Genomic DNA, 20,580 nt, shown 5'->3' with positions numbered 1-20,580 from the left:
ATCCAGGTGTAGGAGCAAAGCGGTCATGGGGCAGCCCCACGTAAGACAAATGGTGAATGCCCAAGAACCCTTTTCAGCTTACAGGGACATCTCAACCATCTTTTGGACAATGCCCATTAAAAATGTGGATGATATGAGGATGCCCTCATGTTCTTCCACCTATTCACAATATCTTATGCATAAAACCCTATCTTAGTGAATCTAGCTGGCAATTTGGAACAAAATATTCAAAAATAATGTAAAGTTGGTCACTCATTATCACCTTTCAAGGTACTCTATATGCAATATTTTATATCCCTAGACAATATACAGTCATATATACATGTAAATGTATTGGTAACAAACATTACATGGATATCTCAACTCCTCACAGCTGCTTCAAAGCTTTGTTCAACTCTTTGCACTTGCTTTACCTGTAGTCCATCGGAACTCTACTTCCAGCTCTTCTTAAACCATCAACTTAAGCTTCTTCTAAATCAGCTCCTATAAATCCCAACATTCCATAGCATCCAAAAACACACTCTTCACAACTCAGTCATCAATCATCAGCAAACTTTCATAAGATAAAAATGGTGACACTGCAAGGATGTCTCCCTTTCATCACTTTGTTCCTCATTTTTCATTTTTTTCCTGCCAACGCAGCATTGAAGAAGTATGACTTCAATGTAGGTTCTATGCTTTTACCCTTGATGTGATTTTTTTTTTCCATTTCATAACCTTGTGTGCATTTACTAAAAATACAACAATGCTAGTGACACAGAATTTGGATACAGTCGATGTTTGTAACGTTACTGCAAAAAAATAAGCTGGTTTTCTTGTTCTTCCTTTTTGATGTTTCAGATACAAGTGAAGAATGTGAGCAGATTGTGCAATGCCAAACCAATAGTGACAGTGAATGGGATGTTCCCAGGGCCTAGCATTTATGTTAGAGAAGGAGATCAAGTCCTTGTAAATGTTACCAACCATGCACAATACAACATGTCCATCCATTGGTATGTTTCTATTGATGGAGATATATATATATGCATTTGCTAAGAAACACGGACACTTCTACGTAGGAAGCATGTCAGAGTCAGACACCGACACTCTTCAGACACTCCGAAGAGCGTGTTCAACACTACTTCAACATGTCTTAATTAAAAAATCAAATTCATAATATTATACCCTTACCGATACTTCGCAGACACTTTGGCGATACTTCTTGAACACTTTGAACATGTCCTATGTATACCTTCATAATAACAATATTTTACATTCTTTAAAATACAAGTTATGAACACTAAATATGGTTTGAAATATTTACAAGATAAAATATATCATGTGTATTATAATGTTCTATAATTGTTTTGCAGTTTTTAGAATATAATTGTTACGTGAATGATATCTTGATAATTAAGTTATGAAATATATAGTTTTTTCATGTAATTAGTATTATGTTACATATTTTTCATTATTTTTTGATAAAAGATTCATATATATAACATATAATAAATTTGTAAAAATACAAAATTTTAGCAGTGTCCAAAGCATGTTGTGTCCTGTATTTTTTGGAAATCTATGTATTAGTGTGTCCATGTCGTGTTGCACGTCTATGTTCGTGCTACCTAGTGCATTTTGATGTGAACAAATCTATCATTGCATAACATTCTGTGTGAGCTTGCATAAGCAGGCATGACTTGAAACAGTTTCGCAACGGTTGGGCAGATGGACCGGCATATATAACACAGTGTCCAATTAAAAACGGCCGTAGCTATATTTACAATTTCACAGTTACGGATCAAAGAGGAACTTTATGGTGGCATGCACACATCCTGTGGCTAAGAGCAACAGTTTATGGTGCCATTGTTATCATGCCGAAGGAAGGGACTCCATTTCCATTCCCTCAGCCTCACCGGGAAACTAACATAATTTTAGGTCAGTTTTACTACACATAATAATAAGAATTCTCGAAGTTAATACATATCTAACATGTGTATGCAATGCAGGAGAATGGTGGAATCAAGATGTCGAAACAATTGTTACCCAAGCTAATAAGTTGGGCTTGCCACCACAACCCTCCAATGCTCATACTATCAATGGAAAACCAGGACCACTTTTTCCGCGCTCTGAGAAACGTAAAACCCTAGTTCTCCTTACAAAAATATACAAACTTCTTCAAATTATGTTATATTTATGTTAATCATATATTTTTTCTACTATAATAGATACCTTTGCAATGGAGGTTGAGTTTGGAAAAACTTATCTCTTGAGGATCATCAATGCTGCACTTAATGATGAGCACTTCTTTGCCATAGCCGGTCATAGCATGACGGTTGTGGAGATCGATGCAGTTTACACCAAGCCCTTCACGACCAAAGCTATACTGATCGTGCCTGGCCAAACCACAAATGTTCTCGTCAAAGCTGACCAATCTCCAAAGCGCTACTTCATGGCTGCCAGGCCTTTCATGGATGCACCAATTACTGTGGACAACAAACCTGTTACAGCTATTTTACAATACGAAGGCATCCCAAATTCAGTTCTACCAATCTTACCCCAATTACCGGTTTCCAATGACACCAAGTTTGCAATGAGCTATAATAGCAAGCTCAAAAGTCTCAACAGCCCACGATTTCCGGCAAAAGTCCCTCTTCAGATTGACCGCCATCTTTTTTACACCATTGGGTTAGGAATTAACCCATGCCCGACTTGCCAAAAAGGAACACAAGTAGTAGCTTCATTAAACAACATAACATTTGTGATGCCTAAGATTGGGCTTTTACAGGCTCATTATTTCGACGTCTCAGGAGTTTTTAGAACTGATTTCCCAGACAAGCCTCTTGCTCCATTTAACTACACGGGAGCACCGCTTACAGCTAACCTTGGAACTGCCATGGGGACCGGCTCAGTAAGCTGCCTTTCAATTCTACAGTTGAATTGGTCTTACAAGACACTAATCTTCTCTGCTGAATCACACCCCTTTCGTCTTCATGGGTTCAACTTTTTTGTTGTTGGGAGTGGGATTGGAAACTTTGATCCTAAAAAAGACCCGGCTAAATTCAACTTGGTCGATCCTCCAGAGAGAAATACAGTTGGTGTTCCTACTGGAGGTTGGACTGCTATCAGGTTCAGAGCTGATAATCCAGGTAAATGTACACAAGTACTGCAAGCACACATAGATATAGTGCAGAAACCATGAAAGCACACAAGATCAGGGAGTTTTAGACATTCAGATACAAACTTCTTAATAACTCAAGTTATTATTGTAAATTTAATAAAATGGCTTAGATACTTAGATTAGCCATAGATGCACACCTTTTCAAATTTGAAGAAGATGCTAACATATCTATCTATGTTTGAATAGGTGTCTGGTTCATGCATTGTCATCTAGAACTTCATACAACGTGGGGGCTAAAGATGGCATTTGTAGTCAAGAATGGGAAGTCAGCAGAAGAATCTGTTCTACCACCTCCGAAAGACCTTCCACCCTGCTAGATATTGCAAATCAAAGAAGAAAGAGCGTGACTCTCTCAGTGAAGCTGAAAGTTTCTCCTTTTCCCCTCAATTTACCCAAGTCAAAATTGTAATCACTTTTCCTGCAAAAACTTGCAGCTGACTGTTTGGGATGAGATTTCCATAATTGTAATGCTAAGATATTGTTTTGGAGTTTCCATTAAACTCCGTAAAGATAATAAATAAATGAACTCCAAGAAGTGCCTCTGAAATCCTACTCCCGATAATAAAGAACATATCTGACAAACATCAAGGAACAAAATTCTGAAGGTAAGAACATGAGGGCTTTCTGAAACCATGTTAAGCAGAGAATGAGATAAAATGTGTGTATGGTGTTTTGAAGGCAAAGCCTAGATACAGATAGAATAGCGTCTACAAGACGAGACTGTGCAAGTATAACTAATATAGTGAAGCAAATTACATCAACATCTTAAACCAATTCTAATTGACTAAAAGTGCATACCTACAACATAAAAAGTTCAGCAGTAAACTGAATAAATCTCCCTATTAAAGCCACCCCGTTCAGCGAGTTTAAACTACCCACAAATGGTATGCCAGCATCAGGAAACATAGGCTAACTTAGTGATGAGCTCCTGCTCGACGGACCTGTAGAATAGCATAAACCTAGCCAGATACTTGTCTCGCTCTGGAACACACAGCAGGTTACAAAATTAATTAATGCTGCAGCAGATATATTAGCCAAAAAGCCATAGAACATTGAAAGAATCCTACCCAAACCCTATCTTCATCCTCCAAATCTTGACAAAACCATCCTTTACAATGATTGGCTCATGATAGTAAAAGAAATTCATTTTACTAGTCCTCCAATGATCTTTTAACAAAATCATAATTCAGGCTAGTATGGAGAACAGAAACTTGTAAATACAATTGAGGGATAACGAAAAAATACAAGCTAGCATCTAAAGAAAAAAAAAAATAATAATTAAAAAAAGAAGCTATTGGCATTATTTAATGAATAAAAATAAATAAAAAGAGGAAACAACCTAGCATTAGGGGAGGGGAAGATTCTCTATTAATTTAAAAATAAAAAAATATACCGACATGATGTAGTGTTACTTGAACCTTCAAATTTTAGTTTCTTGACTCGCCATTTTCATGATTTTTCTGTCCATTCACAGATGCTGGTGGTGGTGCCTTTAAACTTGAGGCCTTAGATTCTTTAGAATTAGTATGCCGGGGTTTTCGTCTCCAAAAAATGTTCCAACTTCTCTTTGTCTTCACTATGTTCTGAATCTCTTGTCTCATGGTCTGGCACTCCTTTTCAAGCTCAGAAACACGTTCCCTCACATCATCAATCCCCACAGCTCTGTCTTGGGTAGTGAGTGCAAGGTTTGCATTGGGATTTTGTGAGTTCTCAAGATTGCCAGAGACAAAGAACCAACCAGAAATTGATGTACGCAGCCGAAGCTGTTCAAAGAATAGGACTTGGACAATCACTCGGAGAGGTAGCCTCTCATTTTGGGCTGCATGGGTGCTAGCCTCTAATGAGAGCTTCTGGCAGTTCATAAGTCTGCAGATCTGTTCCCGCTCAGAATCTGTGAGCCAAGGATGTGCCTGAAGTTGTGAAATGTGTTAGCATGCTCAAAAGTACACAACTTTACTGGTTAGAAAAAGGGTGACCAAGCTTACTAAAAGTACAGTCGAAGTCCAAAATTTTGGAATTTGCCTTTTTGTAGTGTACTTTTCTTGGTGAAAGTCTTCGCATGTTAACTTATTTTTACAGGTGAAGTATGAGACCTTAACTGACAAAGGGCAAGACAATATGAAGGTTCTGGCTGTTAATAACTATGTGGTTGCATGTATTAGAAGTCCCAATCAGAAAAAGCAGTAATGGTTAAGCAAAACCGGCTTCGAAAGCTGTAAAAACCATTGAACATATTGATGCATAGCAAAACTTTTTTAAGTAAAATCAGTGATTGAACAGTGTTTATCATTTTCAATTATCTAATATCAATCTATGTAATGCACATTCACATACAAATCCAAACTTTTCAGAATGTTTCTTTTAAAAAATCCAAATTTCTTGAATTTCATCATACCTTGTGTAAGACAACAATAATTTTTAACAAATTTTCCAAAAGCATTTGGAGGATTTTTTACCTTCAAATATATATCAATTGCACGATAAATGGCATCAGCAAGTGGCCTGGCATAATCAGGGATGGCAGCAGCAAGCGACTGGAATTTTGGGAACTTCAAATTAACATCAGGGGCCACATCAGCAAGGTATGCATCCACCAAATTGGCCACCATTGTTATCGATGTTAGTGAAGAAGCCCCTTCGATCAACTCTCCCTCTTCAGCTATGCAAGGAGAAGATGCAGCTTCAGCCTGATCCATTGCCATGAAATGATCAAGAATCCTCTGAAAACAGTCTATATCATAGAGAGTCTCCACTGAGTAGCCCATATTCGGTATTAGTAGATCTTCCAAAGAGGCTTGGTCTAACTGTGCCCCTACCCTTTTTTCTAAATTCTCTCTGCATGAGGGACTTGCATGTAGAATCATGGCTGCGTGGAGTAGCTTAAGCAGAGACTTAGTATGTGTAACCCCTTTCGGATTAGGAAGTAACTCCACAATCTCTTCAAGGAGAGCCCTCTGATCTGCCTCGGGAGGGGCAGATATGGTTGTTGACCCGGGGTTAATGTCATTTGTGTCCTTGAAGTTAGATTGCCTATTCATCAAGGGGACATGCCTCTTAGCATAAAACATGAGTGAACCAGCAATTCTTTCAGAGTTCATGCCTCCCAGTTCAACAGCTTGAATCAATCGTTTATAGAGAGGTAAAGAAAGAAAAGACACATCCTCATACCACCAATCATCACCCACGGGTTGCGGTTTTGATGTAGTAGATATTCCATTCCATAAAACAGCACCTGTTGTGCTCGGCATGCTATTGGATCCTGCCACAGGCCAATTAAGTAAGTTTGTATCTGCACAAGCTTTCGTTGCCAAGGAACTTATGCATCTGGAAACAATGTGAAGTTCCTCTGCAAATTGTAGAACTTCTTCACAGGTATTGAGAGCCTTGACTGTGTCTGCCCAATTGCCAAAGACTTCATTAAGAAAAGTCTCTGTTTGGACAATGAGATTTCCCTCCCCAAAATCTTCATTCATTTGAAGATACTCAGCTGCACACCTGAGAGCAACTACATTCAAAGCAGTGAGCTCCATTTTCACGCCGTAGCAAAATTTAGCAATGAGCACAAATGCTTTAGCTCCACCAGGCAGATCATGAAGTTGCAACACACAAATTGATCCATCATCACTGCAAAAATCTCTGATATACTTTTCTAGTAGTCCACTTCTTGATAGCAAGGGAAACTGAAGCATGTCAAAATGGAGGAAGAAAATAAAAAATTAAAAAACCAGCATTGATATGCACTAGGTTGAATTGATTAAAAAAATGATGAATTGTAGAAAGCATGCATGTGAATAATTTCATAATTTCGGTGTGCATTCAAGCAACAAATTAAAAGTTGAACTTAATTAAACAAAATGCACCTTGTGAAGATGAAAGGACATCTCTCCAATTTCAATAGTGACATCACTTGGAAGCCCACTTGTGCAATGCCTGAAAAGAGAGCATAAAGACGCTCCATGAAATTACAGTGAAGTATTTCTCATAGGCTTAATACAAGGTGACAAAACAAACCATTCACTAAATTATGTATATATTCAGGGTATCAAGTGATGTAGCATGTTATGAGAATTAATATAGGCTCATAAGCATATTGGGTGACAGTTTGCGTCTCCAGTTTTGGTGACAAAATCCAACTTCCTGAATTTAGCTCAGGTGAGTACCAATTCACAGACTGTCCTACTAACTTGCATCAATCAAATTATTCAATGCAATGAAAATGACCAGGTTTTGACTTAGAGAACCAAGGTGCAGCTAACCCTTCTCGGGACTATTGCAACAACCTCTACAGTGAACCATTTCCACCACATCATGCCCGATTGTGATAATGATAAGTCAATAGATGATGTAAGAGCAAAAATTCTAGCCTGCAATATGAAGTTAGCAGATATGGAGTGATACTAAATCATTGTGGGATCAGGTAATGAATGTGAGACTAGATCATAAACTCCTAATTGCTAACCATAATAATAAACATTGGCGCAAGAAGATTTGTGACGAGTAATAGCACATTTAGTTCATAGGAGAGGCAAAAGCAAAAATCCATAATCTTCTAGAGTTATGTCTCAAAAACTTTTATCTCGTCACCACTCTTTGCGTGCAACCTAATTATAACGTGTACTATATTACTCTCGTTGAGGCCTGGTGAGAATCTATCTATAGGCAAGAACATTTTTTTTTTTTGGGATAAATCTATAGGCAAGGACATATTTTAAAATGAAAAATATATATATATATATATTATTACAATAAACTGCAATGATATCTTATTAAATAAAAATAATTGACCAAAGATTGCAAGGCAATAATCAACCCCTCAGTAAGTCCACTAATGTCTAAAATTTTCTAAGCATATAGCCTCTTTGCTGAGATGTCAAAGCTCAAATACATGAACAACATTAGATGTAAGCAACTATTTTGGCTATCATATAATTAAACAAGTCCCAACAGGAGACTTGAGGGAGGAAGATGGCATAGGCTTCCTACTCAGTTGATTAGGACGGTTAGCAAAATGTTTACATTACAACTACTAGGCATGACCCTGCAAAAGGCTTTTAGTTGAACTATCATAGGATTTATACGACCACTTTGTAAAAAAATGTATTGGAAAATAGATGTTAAAGAATGCCCTGTATGTGAGCTCAATTGGATGCAATGTCTTCAATCGTAAGACATCCAAAATGTAGTCCAATGAAGATTTGTTTGCAAGCTAAATTCTACATGTGAGTGAGATAGAATTAAAACCATGCTACTTCACATCGACAGCGGCATTTTAACAAACACATTCACAGATATCATCAAGAAATTACAATAACAAAATACAAAAACCCATCAAATCCAAATGGAATGCATTGTAATACCAAAGATTTGACAACAACCCATTTCATATTTCCCGATTTAACAACAACCCATGTCAGTCAAAAAGGAAAATGGAATCAAACGCGAGAAGTAGAAAAGGAACCAGTGTTTACCAAGTTTGGCCTTCAAGGCGAAATGCTTCAGATTTGGAACCAAGCCTCACGAACGCCATGTGTTATAATTGTTCTTCTGAGCATTGACAAACATAAAGAATGAATTGATTGAAGAAGAAGAAGAAGAAGAAGAAGAAGAAGAAGAAGAAAAACAGAAAAAGAAAAGATATGTATGTGAATAGTGGAAGTGAAGGGTGGTGTTCTGGTAGTTGGGTCCATAGAGAGAGATGGGAGTTCCGAGTCTAATGGAGGCAGTGAAGGGGGAGAAGGAATCGGTAGATGTGATTACGTGAAATGCTGACAGTGTGGGGATTGGGTAGATGAGATGTGATATGAATATGAATATGAATCTGAATGCATGTCAATCAAGCAGTTATACAGATGGCTTTATTCCCCTACAATTTATCTACCATTTAAGATTCAATCTATTCTGTAAAAACCTCAAAATCAAAACAATTTTCCAAATTTACTTACCTTCTTAAATTATTCATACTGGCCCGAAGAGTTTTAAGACTTGATTAAAAAAAAATTAAAAAATTAAAAAAATTAATAAACTCAATGGCGCTACACCTATCAATTAATATGTACCAATATATACTACGACATTGTCATTTTAAAAATTATGAACTCCACCAGTTATACATATTATAAAGATTTAAAGTCTCTAAAATTATATCACATTATCTATTAATATATTAATTGATATATTAATTGATGCGTATGACTTCATTCAAAAAAAATATATATAAAGAGTAATGTTATGGTATGCAAGGTATGGAAGTTTGATTATTACAAATAACATAACCTAACAAAAATAGAAGTTTTTGTTGTATTTTTATTATTTTAAAAAAATATTTAAATTAGGTAATTAAAATATTTTTGAGAAAATTACAACCAAAAAAAAAAAAATCCCTAGGTGTTTGAGTCATTATAGAAATTATTATATTACTGCACAGATGAGGTTTGAATCCAAAACTTTTGATTTCATTACAAACATGCTTACTATTTAACCAACTTACATATTATGATATCGGTTTTTTATTATTTGTTTTTACTTTTGTCTATTTGAATTACAGAAACATCATATGTGTTACTCACTAGTTATAAAAAAACGTCTAAAATATATTTTTTTATTAAATTTAATTACTAAAATATTATTTTTTTCATCAATTTTATTTCATAAAAATAGTCAAATAATTTAGATTGAAATCAAATTAAAAAATTATTATTTAAATTAATAAAATGAAAAATCATAATTTATTTTAGTACAACTTACCAGCTCAAGCTCTATGTTTTGTTCCCAATATTTTTTACAAAAAAAATTACTTGAAATAAGAGATAAATTTTACTTTATTCTTTTATATTTAGTCATTTTTTAACTTTGGTCTTTATTTTTTTTTTTTCCGCCTCTTGGCCATTCACGGTTTAAGTTTTTTTTTAACTTTTTATCGTTTCAATTTACTCCAAAACGTAACTTATATTCAAAATGAGACAAAGAATGACACATTGGTAATTATATGATATATATATATATATATATATATTATAAGTAGAGGTAAATCACACTTTGTCCTCTTTATGCTTGGTCACTTTTTCACTTTGTCCTTAAATTTTTTTTTTCCCCCCTACTTTAACCTTTTATATTTTAAATTTTTTCTAATTTACTCTTAAAATTATTTACAAATGGATAATCACGTAGTATAAAAATATTTTATTATATATGACTTAAATCTCTAACATAAACTTTAATTTCAATATAATAATATATTTTTTATATTATGTGATAATTATTGTAACATTTTTTGTATAATTTTAAACTCTCTTTGATCACCGACTATCAGTCCTCGCATGTACATATAGCAAAAAAACACTAGGGTACGAATTTAGAATCCCGAATTTATCCAGAAATAGGTATATGTGGTAGAAATTAAATTGATAAAGTATGAAATCCACATATGAAATAAGTATTGTGACATTTTTTGTCTAATTTTAAACTCTTTTTTATCACCGCCTATCAATCATCGAATGTATATATGGCAAAAAAGCTAAGGTCCCATAATTTAGGACTCTGAATTTATCTAGAAATAGGCATGCGGTGAAGATTAAATTGATAAAATTTAGAGAACATATATAAAAGGATAAATTACACTTTGCCCCCCTAAAGTTTCACCCATTTCCTACTTTGGCTCTTTAAATTTGATTTTTATCACTTTGGCCCTTTATGTTTACAATCCTTTCCACTTTGGTCTTTCATGTTTGCAATCTTTCCCACTTTGGCCCTTTAAGTTTAATTTTTTCCACTTTGGCCCTTCATGTTTGTAATCCTTCCCACTTTACTCCTAGACTAACTTTCATCCAAAAAAGTAACAGAATTTATCACATCACTAACACATCAGCTCCACATGTGATGTCAAAAATTCACTAAAGATGCAAAAAATAAAAAACAAAAAACAAAAAAATTGGAAATTTTTTTTAGTCTTTAGTGAACTTTTTTTTCAAATTTATTCATAAACATTATTACATTATAGATGCATTTAGATTACATGCAGCTAAAAAAATAAAAACAAATTTAACTAAAAAAAAAAGTTCACTAAAGACGAAAAAACGATGGTAAATTTTTCATTTCAGAATTGACAATACAGGTGTTTAAGTTAGTATATTTTCATTTTTTTCGTCTTTAATAATTTTTTTTTCTTTTTTTAGCTGCATTTAATCTAAATGCATCTATAATGTAATAATGTTTATGAATAAATTTGAAAAAAAAAAGTTTACTAAAAACTAAAAAAAAATTCCATTTTTTGTTGTTTTCTATTTTTTATTTTTTGCATATTTAGTGAATTTTTTACATCACACATAAAGTTGATGTGTTAATGATGTGGCAGATTCTGTTAGTTTTTGGAAGTTAGTTTAGGAATAAAATGGGAAGAATTACAAACATAAAGGGTCAAAGTAGGATGGATTGCAAACATAAAGGGCCAAAGTGAGAAGAATTACAAACATAAAGGACCAAAGTGAGAAAAATTAAACTTAAAATGTCAAAGTAGGAAATTGGTGAAACGAAAAGTGTAATTTACCCTATACAAAATGAATCTAAACTATTTGTGGTGACATATTTTTTGGATAGCAACACGTGGCCAAGATGGTACCGAAGTGCCAGCCGAGATGCCACGTGTCCTTGACTTGACGCCGAGGTAATCCCGACTAGGCTGAGGTTATCTGCAAAGATACCGGAATCCGAGATGAGCGGATAATTTACAAGAGTCCTAGAATGAGGGAGGACTTCAGCCTAGATAAGGATAAAACTCTTAGGAAGTTTATCTTTATCTATTTGAGAGTACTGGATAGGCATTAAGCCAGAGTCCATTAAAGCTAGGCTTCTATAGAGATCAGGTCAGTGTTGGTTATAAAAGTAAGACGCCCTCGTGGGTTTAAGGTACACTTTTTGTATTTTGAATAGTGAGTTAAACACTTTTGATATCTTTGAGAGATAACTGACTTGATCGTCGAGTGCCCCCGGGTGGACGAACCACCGCCGGAGTCTTTTTTTTTTGTTACAGGTCGTTCGGGCGCAATCTATTCTATCGATGTTCTCCAGCTGAGTACCTGTTTCGCAGTGTGGTCAGAAAATAGCACACACAATTTGGCGCCGTCTGTGGGAACGAAAGGAGAATAGATGGCCAACGATGGACAGAAAGAAAAGGTAGGGGACGACATCCCTGCTGGGAGTGGTAAGCACATTGACCCTATCATAGAGAAGAATAACTGCAGTGAAGAAACTCAGTATCAGAATCCCGGAGAGAAGGACGTCGGCCATGAGGAAGATGTACCAAAGAAGGCAGACCGATGCGGGTATTATAACGAGAATGACCTCTAGGTATGGAAAGATAGATGCATGCGGAGGGACGAAGAGATGAAGGGAATGACGGATAAATTAATTGACCTGCAATCAGTCGTTAACTTCATGATGCAGAACAACATCATGCAGCCACCGTTCCCGTTACAAGACACGGCGATTCCAACGGCCAGGAACAATGCCTAGAATGGAGGGCAGAAAATAGTCCCTACAGTCCCCTAGCACACCGGGACCAAGGAACACTCTCACCGGCCTTCAAGGGAGGTCGGGCGAGGAGAGTCAAGAAGGGGAGATTCTCGAAAGACGCATTGTACTAAGGAAGCTGACCCTAAAGAACATCGGCATGTTCAAAGGAATGGACTGTTTTCGACGCAACTAATGGGGAAAGGTCCAAGAGGACTCATAATGATACTGGGAGTAGGGCACCGAAGAGGCTGAAATCCGTTGATAGCCCAGCTCCTGGACGGACCAAGGAGAATCTGAGGGATTACCTCCAGAGGAAGCAACAAGATACCGAGGTAACCTCTCCGGTCAAGCTCTCGGTGGAGTTTGACAAATTTAAGGCTCCGAAAGGTTCCATATGCCGAGGTTCCAAATATACGACGGTAAGTTGGACCTTAACTTTCACATCGGCTTGTACTTGAACTCAATGGCACTATACACCGGAAACGAGTCGTTGCTCTGCAAAGTGTTTCCCTCATCCTTTGGGAAAATTACATCAGACTGGTTTCACAAGTTGCCGAAAAGAACTATGAAAAGTTGGAAAGGCTTGGCCGAGATGTTTGTGGCCAGGTTTATGACAAACAAACTACAGCCATTGAGGGTGGGCGCCCTGATGGCTCTGAGAATTGGCGAGGATGAAAGCTTTAGGGCCTATGCCAAAAGGTATTATCAGGTGTTCAACTGAATACCAGATGCAACCAAGAGGTGGCGGTTGTGTCATTTAAAAACGGCCTGAAAGATGATTGTCTGCTTCGAAAATCACTGGCAAAGATATTGCCAAAAAGTATGGAGGAGCTAATGGCCAGGATAGAGAAGTATGCGAGAGTTGAGGAGGACCGCCAGGAACAAAAGCGTCCAAATAGAAGAAGAACGGCTCACCAAAACAAGGCTGAGGTAATAATGGATACAATAAACAAGAGACAGGACTGAGGGCTACACAAGTAGTCACTACCGTATTCTGGATTCTGGTCTACAAAGTCTTGGAAAGAATCCAGAATCAACCTTATTATAGAGCACTAGAGAAGCTTCCTGGTGAATTTATGGAAAGGAGTCTGGGGAAACACTGTGCCTACCACAATGAGAATGGGCATCTAACTCAAGGGTGCAGAGCCCTAAAGGCACATCTGGAAGACCTGGTAAGACGGGGTCATCTAAGGGACCTGGTAGATGAAACCAGGACAAGGGAGAGCAAATGGCAGTTTACTACGTGAGCAAAACCTCAGTTGATACTGAGACCAGATACCTATCCTTGGAGAAGCTAACACTGGCTTTAGTAATGGCTTCCAAGAAGCTAAATCATTACTTTCAAGCCCACAAGATTGTGGTGTTAACTGAGCATCCTTTGAAGTCCCTGTTGTAACAAGGAGATCTGACAGGTAGGATAGCCAGATGGGCAGTGGTGTTAGGCCAATACAATCTGGAATTCAGACCTAGAACAACAATCAAAGGCTAAGTTTTGGCCGACTTCGTGGCCGAGTTCACACTAGACGCCATCACACATCGGGCTCCGTTGAGCCGAGGTACACATTGTCCAGGTGAACAAGGAAAAACCCAGCTGGGGAGAGCAGAACAAAGGAAGGAAGAGAAACTCAGACCCTGCAGTATTTACGTCGGTGACTTATTCCGCCTGTTTGTTGATGAAAGTTTAAACCGACAAAGAGCGGGGGCAGGAGTAGTACTAGTATCCCCGGATGGGCAAATGCTGAAGTAGTCCATTCATTTGGGGTTTAAAGCCTCAAACAACAAAGTAGAGTATGAAGCACTGATAGTAGAATTAAAACTGGCAACAGCAATGGAAGCCGACGATGTAATGGTCTTCTGTGGCTCCCAACTTATCGTCAACCAGGTGACAGGTGAATACGTTGCCCGAGATGAAAGCATATCAGCCTATGTAAAGGAAGTGGGCAAACTGGTACCCTTATTCCAGAATTGCCGATTACAACAGGTTAGCTGAGATGACAACAGCCATGCTGATGCCTTAGCCAACCTGGCTAGCGCAATAAAACCATGAGAAGCAAGGACAATAATGGTAGAGTACTTGTCAGCCCAAGTGTAAAACCATAGAACACAGAGCATGAAACAATGTGTGTGGATATGAGACCAAATTGGATGGATACAATAATAGTATTCCTTAAAGATGAAAAACTGCCAGATAATCAGAAAGAAGCACACAAGATTAGATTAAAGTCGGCAACATTCAACCTGACAGCAGAAGGGCATCTCTACAGAAGATCTTTTACTGGACCCCTTTTGAGATGTATGCATACTTCACAAGTTGAAGACTTCTTGTATGAGATATATGAAGGAGTTTATGGAAGCCACACAGGGGGCAGGTCACTTACTCGTAGGGCCATTACTCATGGGTACTGGTGGCTCTATATGCAGAAAGATGCTGAAGCCTATGTCAGAAAGTGTGAAAAGTGTCAGAAGTTTGCACCTTAGATACATCAACCAGCAGCAAATTTAAACCCAGTATCCAGCCCTTGGCCATTTGCCCAATGGGGCATGGATCTTGTTGGACAGCTGCCTCAGGTAACTAGACAAAGGAAGTACTTGCTAGTGGCAACAGATTACTTCACCAAGTGGGTAGAAGCTGAACCCCTCGCAAAGATTCGAGATGTTAATGTGAAAAACTTCATATGGAAGAACATTATCATCGGGTTTGGGATGCCAGGAGCAATAATAGCAAACAATGGTACGCAATTTGACAGTAAGCTAATCAAAAGCTTCTGTGCAAAGTACAAGATCAAAAACTACTATTCCACTCCAAGCTTCCCTCAAAGTAATGGACAAACAGAAGCATCCAACAAAGTTATCTTGGATGAGATTAAGAAGGGGTTGGAAGCAGCAAAGGAAAAGTGGGTGGATGAGTTGCCCAATGTACTCTGAGCATATCGGACTATGCCGAGAAGATCAACTGGGGAATCTCCATTTGCCATGGCTTTTGGCACAGAGGCTGTAATCCCATTAAAGGTCGACATCCCAGGGAGCACTCAAGGAGTGGAGAATGTGACTAATGATGCATTTTTAGCCCAAGATCTGGACTTACTGGAAGAAAGAAAGGAGAAAGTAGCAATTCAACTGGAGGCATACCAGCAACAGCTTGCCAAGGCTTACAACAAAAAGGTTAACCCACGAGCGTTTCAAGTTGGGGACCTTGTCTTGAGAAAAGTTTTCGGCAACAAGAAGGATCCCAAAGAGGGCAAGCTTGGCCCAAATTGGGAGGGACCTTATAGAATCATCTCGGTCATGGGCAATGGTGCATATTGGCTTAAAGACAGTGAAGGTAAAAAGTTGCCAAGACCTTGGAATACTTGCAATATGAAGTTTTTTTATCATTAGATTTTTTGTTTTTTAAGTTTCTTGTTATTAGCCGAATAAATAATAAAGTCTTAGCTTGATTTTTGAACTTGTGTCATATGACTGACCAGTCATTTGGCGATGTTTCTAGTTGAAACATGACGAATAACTTAGACTTATTTTATGGCAGAGTTGAATTACACTTGCATATAATAGAGTTGAACTTAAGTTGGCAATGTTTCTGTTTTAAACATGACGAATAACTTAGACTTATTATATGGCAGAGCTGAATTACACTTGCATATAATAGAGTTGAACTAAGTTGGCGATGTTTTTGATTGAAACATGACGAATAACTTAGACTTGTTATATGACAGAGTTTTTTTAACTTACATATAATAGAATTGAACTAAGTTGAATTAACCTGGACTTGCCATATCGGCAGAATCAGACACAGATTGAAACTCAGTACATATCAGTTAGATTAACAAAGAAACCAAGGTTGGTAACCTCGGCCAGTCTTTGTTTGAATCTGACCTAGGTGACGAGGTTAAAGCCACATGCTTAATGAGAACCTAAGTGGAACTTAATGTGACAACGCTCACCACTGTTTACTGATTAACCACTGATTATTGCTAAACTGAGACTGATTATAAATAGTCATTGAACTGATTGAAATACTGAACTGATTGATCAAGTGTATCTGTTTAAGTGCATACCTATCTGTTGACTGTTAAAATTATCTGGTTATGTTGTATGCTTTAAACTGCAAATTGAAGGCCTTATCGGTGGCCGAATCTGAAATTGATTGATGATTTATGATAATTAGAATTAATGTGATTTTATGGCATATTTATTTAAAATGTGATTTGATATGATTTAATTAGATTAAATAAAGGATAAATTGCAATAGTTGGCTTAATTACCAACATGCCATCCTAGTGGGCCACCACACCAAACACATTGAGACTTGATTACACTTAGACACACATTTGCTCAGCCATTTGTTTTCCTTGCTATAGCCGACTAGAGAGAGTGATAGGAGAGAGAGCTTGTTTTCATCTCATATTTGCTTGGAAACTTGGAGAAATTGTAGGAAGATTGCAAGAATAGGACTTCCATACCTTAAATTGAAGACTTAGATAAGGATTTCAACCTCTTAATTGTGTCTTTAAGTTGGTTCTTGCATGGTTCATGTCATATTGAAGAGCTAAGTCATGAATTGGTTCTAGCATGTTGAATTGTAGCTCAAATCACGCATGCATGTTGCCATTCTTGAGTTTTGAAGTTATTGTTCATGAGATTGCTTCATGCATGTTCATCTTTTGATCATAGTTCATGATTTTACCATGTTTTGGAAGAAATTGGCTCATTAGAGCATGTAATTGAAGCTTTGAATTGGTTTAAACTCATGCATTTCATGTTTGAGTTATGTTCATGAAAATTGATTTGAAATTGGATTTAATTGAACTACCTTTGGGCTTTGATTTCTCAAATTGATCTTTGAAACATGTTATATTATGAGTTTTGAAGTATTTTCCAGAAAATTAGCCCAAAAGGATCGGATTTGGTATTTTGAAACTTGTTTTTGAGCTTGAGGTTCAAATTTGGAAATTCCAAATTTTGGACTCACGCTCGAGGGGAGTTACTGGCGCTCGAGCGTGAAATTCGTGCATCCAGCACTTTGCACTGTTTTACAGTCCGCTCGAGCGGGGTATTGTACGCTCGAGCGGGTATCGAGCGTCCAATCGAGCGTGATTTTCACACATCTAGTACTTTTACTGTAGCTTGCAGTCCGCTCGAGCGGATTTATTCACGCTCGAGCGGAGACCCTTGTCTACATGTCCGCTCGAGCGGATATAGACACGCTCGAGCGAGACCCCTATTTTCTGAAAATGTTTTTAAAGTGCATCTTTGCATCCTCATTCCATTCTAGGCATTCTTAGGCCTAGTTTAAGGCATCTTAATGAGGATATTGATGTAGAACCACACCAAGTCTAGATAGGGATTACGTTATTGTTTTCCGACTGTGTAGCTTAGTGTGTGTTCATTCTGTAATTGTGTAGGGTTGGCATCCAGAGACGCGTACTAGCTTATTTGTAGCCCAGAACTCTGTGAGTAACAATGTTGTAAAGATATGTTCGAAAATGAATATTTCCTGAATGATCAACTGAACTGTTTTTGATTTGTTTACTGTTAACTGAATGAATGTTTGTCCTTTATTCTGAACTGTATTGTGGCATCCTTAGCAACTACTGTTACTGTTACTGCTACTGTTACAGAGATCTCTGTCAGTTCCTATTTTGGAACTTCTGTTTACTGCTATGATGGCCATCATTGACTGTTCGGTCTTTTTAGACTTACTGTTTACTGTACCGTCCTACTATTGGATGTACCACATATGACTGTTACGACTGAATGACTGATTTACTAAATTAATCGACTGTTTTCTATACTGAATGGACATTCATTCTTAACCTCTTTATGCATTATGTTATTCACTAGGCTGTAGCTCACTGCTCATATATATATGTAGGTGTTTAGGCACCAGACCGGAGCTAGGAGCGTGGGTTAGACTCCCTTTTGTCAAAGCCAACCATTGTGTCTCACTGCGAGGTTCCGAGCTTGTCAAGCTAGGGCTTTTGGGGTGTTTTAGTTTTTTCCCCTTTTTGTTTATGTTCTGTATAGACTGAATGTTTTTGTACTGTAATGTTTTAAATAGGGATTAAGTCTCTGTCCTGGATGATTGTATATATTGTACATACTGTTTTGGTACTGCTTGTATATGATATGAAAGGTCTTTTTGCATACAGACTGTCACAGCTCATTGGACATTTTTAATTACTGATTTGGCTTTCGCCAGCCCCTGTACTCTGTATTATTGTATTACTATTAAGCAGGCCTTCGGTAATCTCGGATTACTGGCCGGTTACGGTACTAAACCCATAGGGGCGGGTTTGGGTCGTGACAAAGTGGTATCAAAGCGATACTTAATCACGAGTTGTACCGCACACACGTGTCCAAATGAGCTATAGGATGTCCTAGAAAAGTGATTAGGGCATTACATGAGCATGATAAGTGTGTGTGGCTAAGACATGAATATAACTGTTAATGTGATAATCTGTCTAAGTATGCAACTGCCTATGTTTATAATGGTTATAACTGCCTATAGTGAGATGGACAACACAAGAAATGTTGATGAAACTGAATCCTCTGAGGCAAGAATGACAAGGTTGGAGAGAATGGTGGAACTACTAACTGAAAGACTAGAGCAACAACAGAACCAACAGCCCCCTCCTCCTCCAGTACAACCAGAGCCACCTATGAATGATGATATCATAGCTCTGACATAGAAATTTAGTAAGATGAAACCGCCATCCTTTCAGGGAGGCCTCGAACCGCTAAAAGCTTAAGCTTGGGTTCTTGAGACTGAAAAGTTATTTGAAGTTTTTCCATGTTCTGAAGCACACAAGGTTTTGCTAGTTACCTTCACCTTATAAGAAGAAGCTAGAAGGTGGTGGATGTTGATCCGTGATACAAATACTGTTATGACCTGGGCTCAATTTAAGGAGTTCTTCTTCGAAAAGTACTTCCCTCAGTGTGTCAGGGACAGAAAGGTGACTGAATTTGAACAGCTGAAACAAGGTACCATGTCCGTAGGAGAGTATGAAACAAAGTTCACCGAACTTGCTAGATATGCACCACGCATGGTGGACACCGACTACAAGAAGGGCAGGAAGTTTGAAGGTGGCCTCAATGTAGAAATAGTGGACAGGATTAATGTACTGAAACTGCTCAAATATGTAGATGTTCTTGACCGAGCCATTATGGCCGAAGCAAATACCGAAGCTTTGAAACAGACTGAAACACCCGCAACTGAGTGGCGTGGGAAGAAACGGGGTTTTAAATTCAAGAAAGGCAGAAACAACCCACTGAAAAAAAAACAAAACTCAGGGTCAACCACCAGCTCCAGTCAGGGAAGTGGTTCCATACCGCCATGTTCTGAATGTGGTAAGAAACACAAAGGGGTTTGTTATAAACTTTCAGGTGCTTGTTACAGGTGTGGCAAGGTGGGCCACATGGTCAAATATTGCCCTTCCACTCCTCAGGGCAATAGTAAAGTTGCACCAAGCACAGCAGCATTAACTGCTCCACCAAAACCCAACCCTAAATCTATTGGGAAAGAGCCTATGAGGCAAGGCCGAGTGTTCGCACTCGTACCGGGAGACGTACAAAATACCGAGACCGTCGTGTCAGGTATACTCTCAATTTGTACTCAAAACGCATATGTTTTGATTGATTCGGGGTTTACACATTCATATGTATCGCATGCTTTTTCGCGAAAATTGAATAGACCATTAGAACCCATGAACTATCTGTTAGCTATATCTTCACCTGTTGGGAGATCTGTGACTTGTGCATATATGTACCCTGCATGTGAAATTATTGTTGGGGATATGCATCTGCATATTGATTTACTAGCATTGAATATTGACCATTTCGATGTAATATTGGGGATGGATTGGTTAACGAAATATCATGCTACCATAGACTGTGTAATGAAACAAGTAGTTTTCCGT

General features: G+C 37.7%; 2 protein-coding genes across 2 annotated transcripts; one reads left to right on the top strand and one right to left on the bottom strand.

Moving 5' to 3' along the window:
* Window positions 1-234: 234 nt before the first annotated feature.
* LOC114313444 (BTB/POZ domain-containing protein At5g03250) lies at window positions 235-9,100 on the bottom strand. The gene is made up of 7 exons (XM_028259834.2): window positions 8,626-9,100; window positions 7,018-7,087; window positions 5,614-6,837; window positions 3,295-5,067; window positions 2,535-3,142; window positions 2,209-2,462; window positions 235-630 (listed from the first exon to the last, which is right to left on the bottom strand). Exons 1-4 carry the CDS (start codon window positions 8,682-8,684, stop codon window positions 4,585-4,587), a joined length of 1,836 nt encoding a protein of 611 aa, XP_028115635.1. The 5' UTR covers window positions 8,685-9,100; the 3' UTR covers window positions 235-630; window positions 2,209-2,462; window positions 2,535-3,142; window positions 3,295-4,584.
* Window positions 351-3,684, top strand: LOC114313445 (laccase-11-like). The gene is made up of 6 exons (XM_028259835.2): window positions 351-665; window positions 841-992; window positions 1,670-1,914; window positions 1,986-2,114; window positions 2,205-3,125; window positions 3,344-3,684. Exons 1-6 carry the CDS (start codon window positions 570-572, stop codon window positions 3,472-3,474), a joined length of 1,674 nt encoding a protein of 557 aa, XP_028115636.2. The 5' UTR covers window positions 351-569; the 3' UTR covers window positions 3,475-3,684.
* Window positions 9,101-20,580: the final 11,480 nt, after the last annotated feature.

Source organism: Camellia sinensis, chromosome 3, assembly GCF_055761805.1.
Source record: "Camellia sinensis isolate YWXY chromosome 3, ASM5576180v1, whole genome shotgun sequence".
NCBI classification, from domain to species: Eukaryota; Viridiplantae; Streptophyta; class Magnoliopsida; order Ericales; family Theaceae; genus Camellia; species Camellia sinensis.
This window is presented reverse-complemented; position numbering and strand designations above follow the sequence as displayed.

Excerpts from the sequence above, each read along its gene's own strand:
- LOC114313445 (XM_028259835.2), top strand. The coding sequence starts at position 570 with ATGGTGACACTGCAAGGATGTCTCCCTTTCATCACTTTGTTCCTCATT. Across the intron at positions 666-840 it reads TGAAGAAGTATGACTTCAAT|ATACAAGTGAAGAATGTGAG; the intron begins GTAGGTTCTATG and ends TTGATGTTTCAG. Across the intron at positions 2,115-2,204 it reads TTTTCCGCGCTCTGAGAAAC|ATACCTTTGCAATGGAGGTT; the intron begins GTAAAACCCTAG and ends CTACTATAATAG.
- LOC114313444 (XM_028259834.2), bottom strand. The coding sequence starts at position 8,684 with ATGGCGTTCGTGAGGCTTGGTTCCAAATCTGAAGCATTTCGCCTTGAA. Across the intron at positions 7,088-8,625 it reads CGCCTTGAAGGCCAAACTTG|GCATTGCACAAGTGGGCTTC; the intron begins GTAAACACTGGT and ends CTCTCTTTTCAG. Across the intron at positions 5,068-5,613 it reads CAATTGATATATATTTGAAG|GCACATCCTTGGCTCACAGA; the intron begins GTAAAAAATCCT and ends TCACAACTTCAG.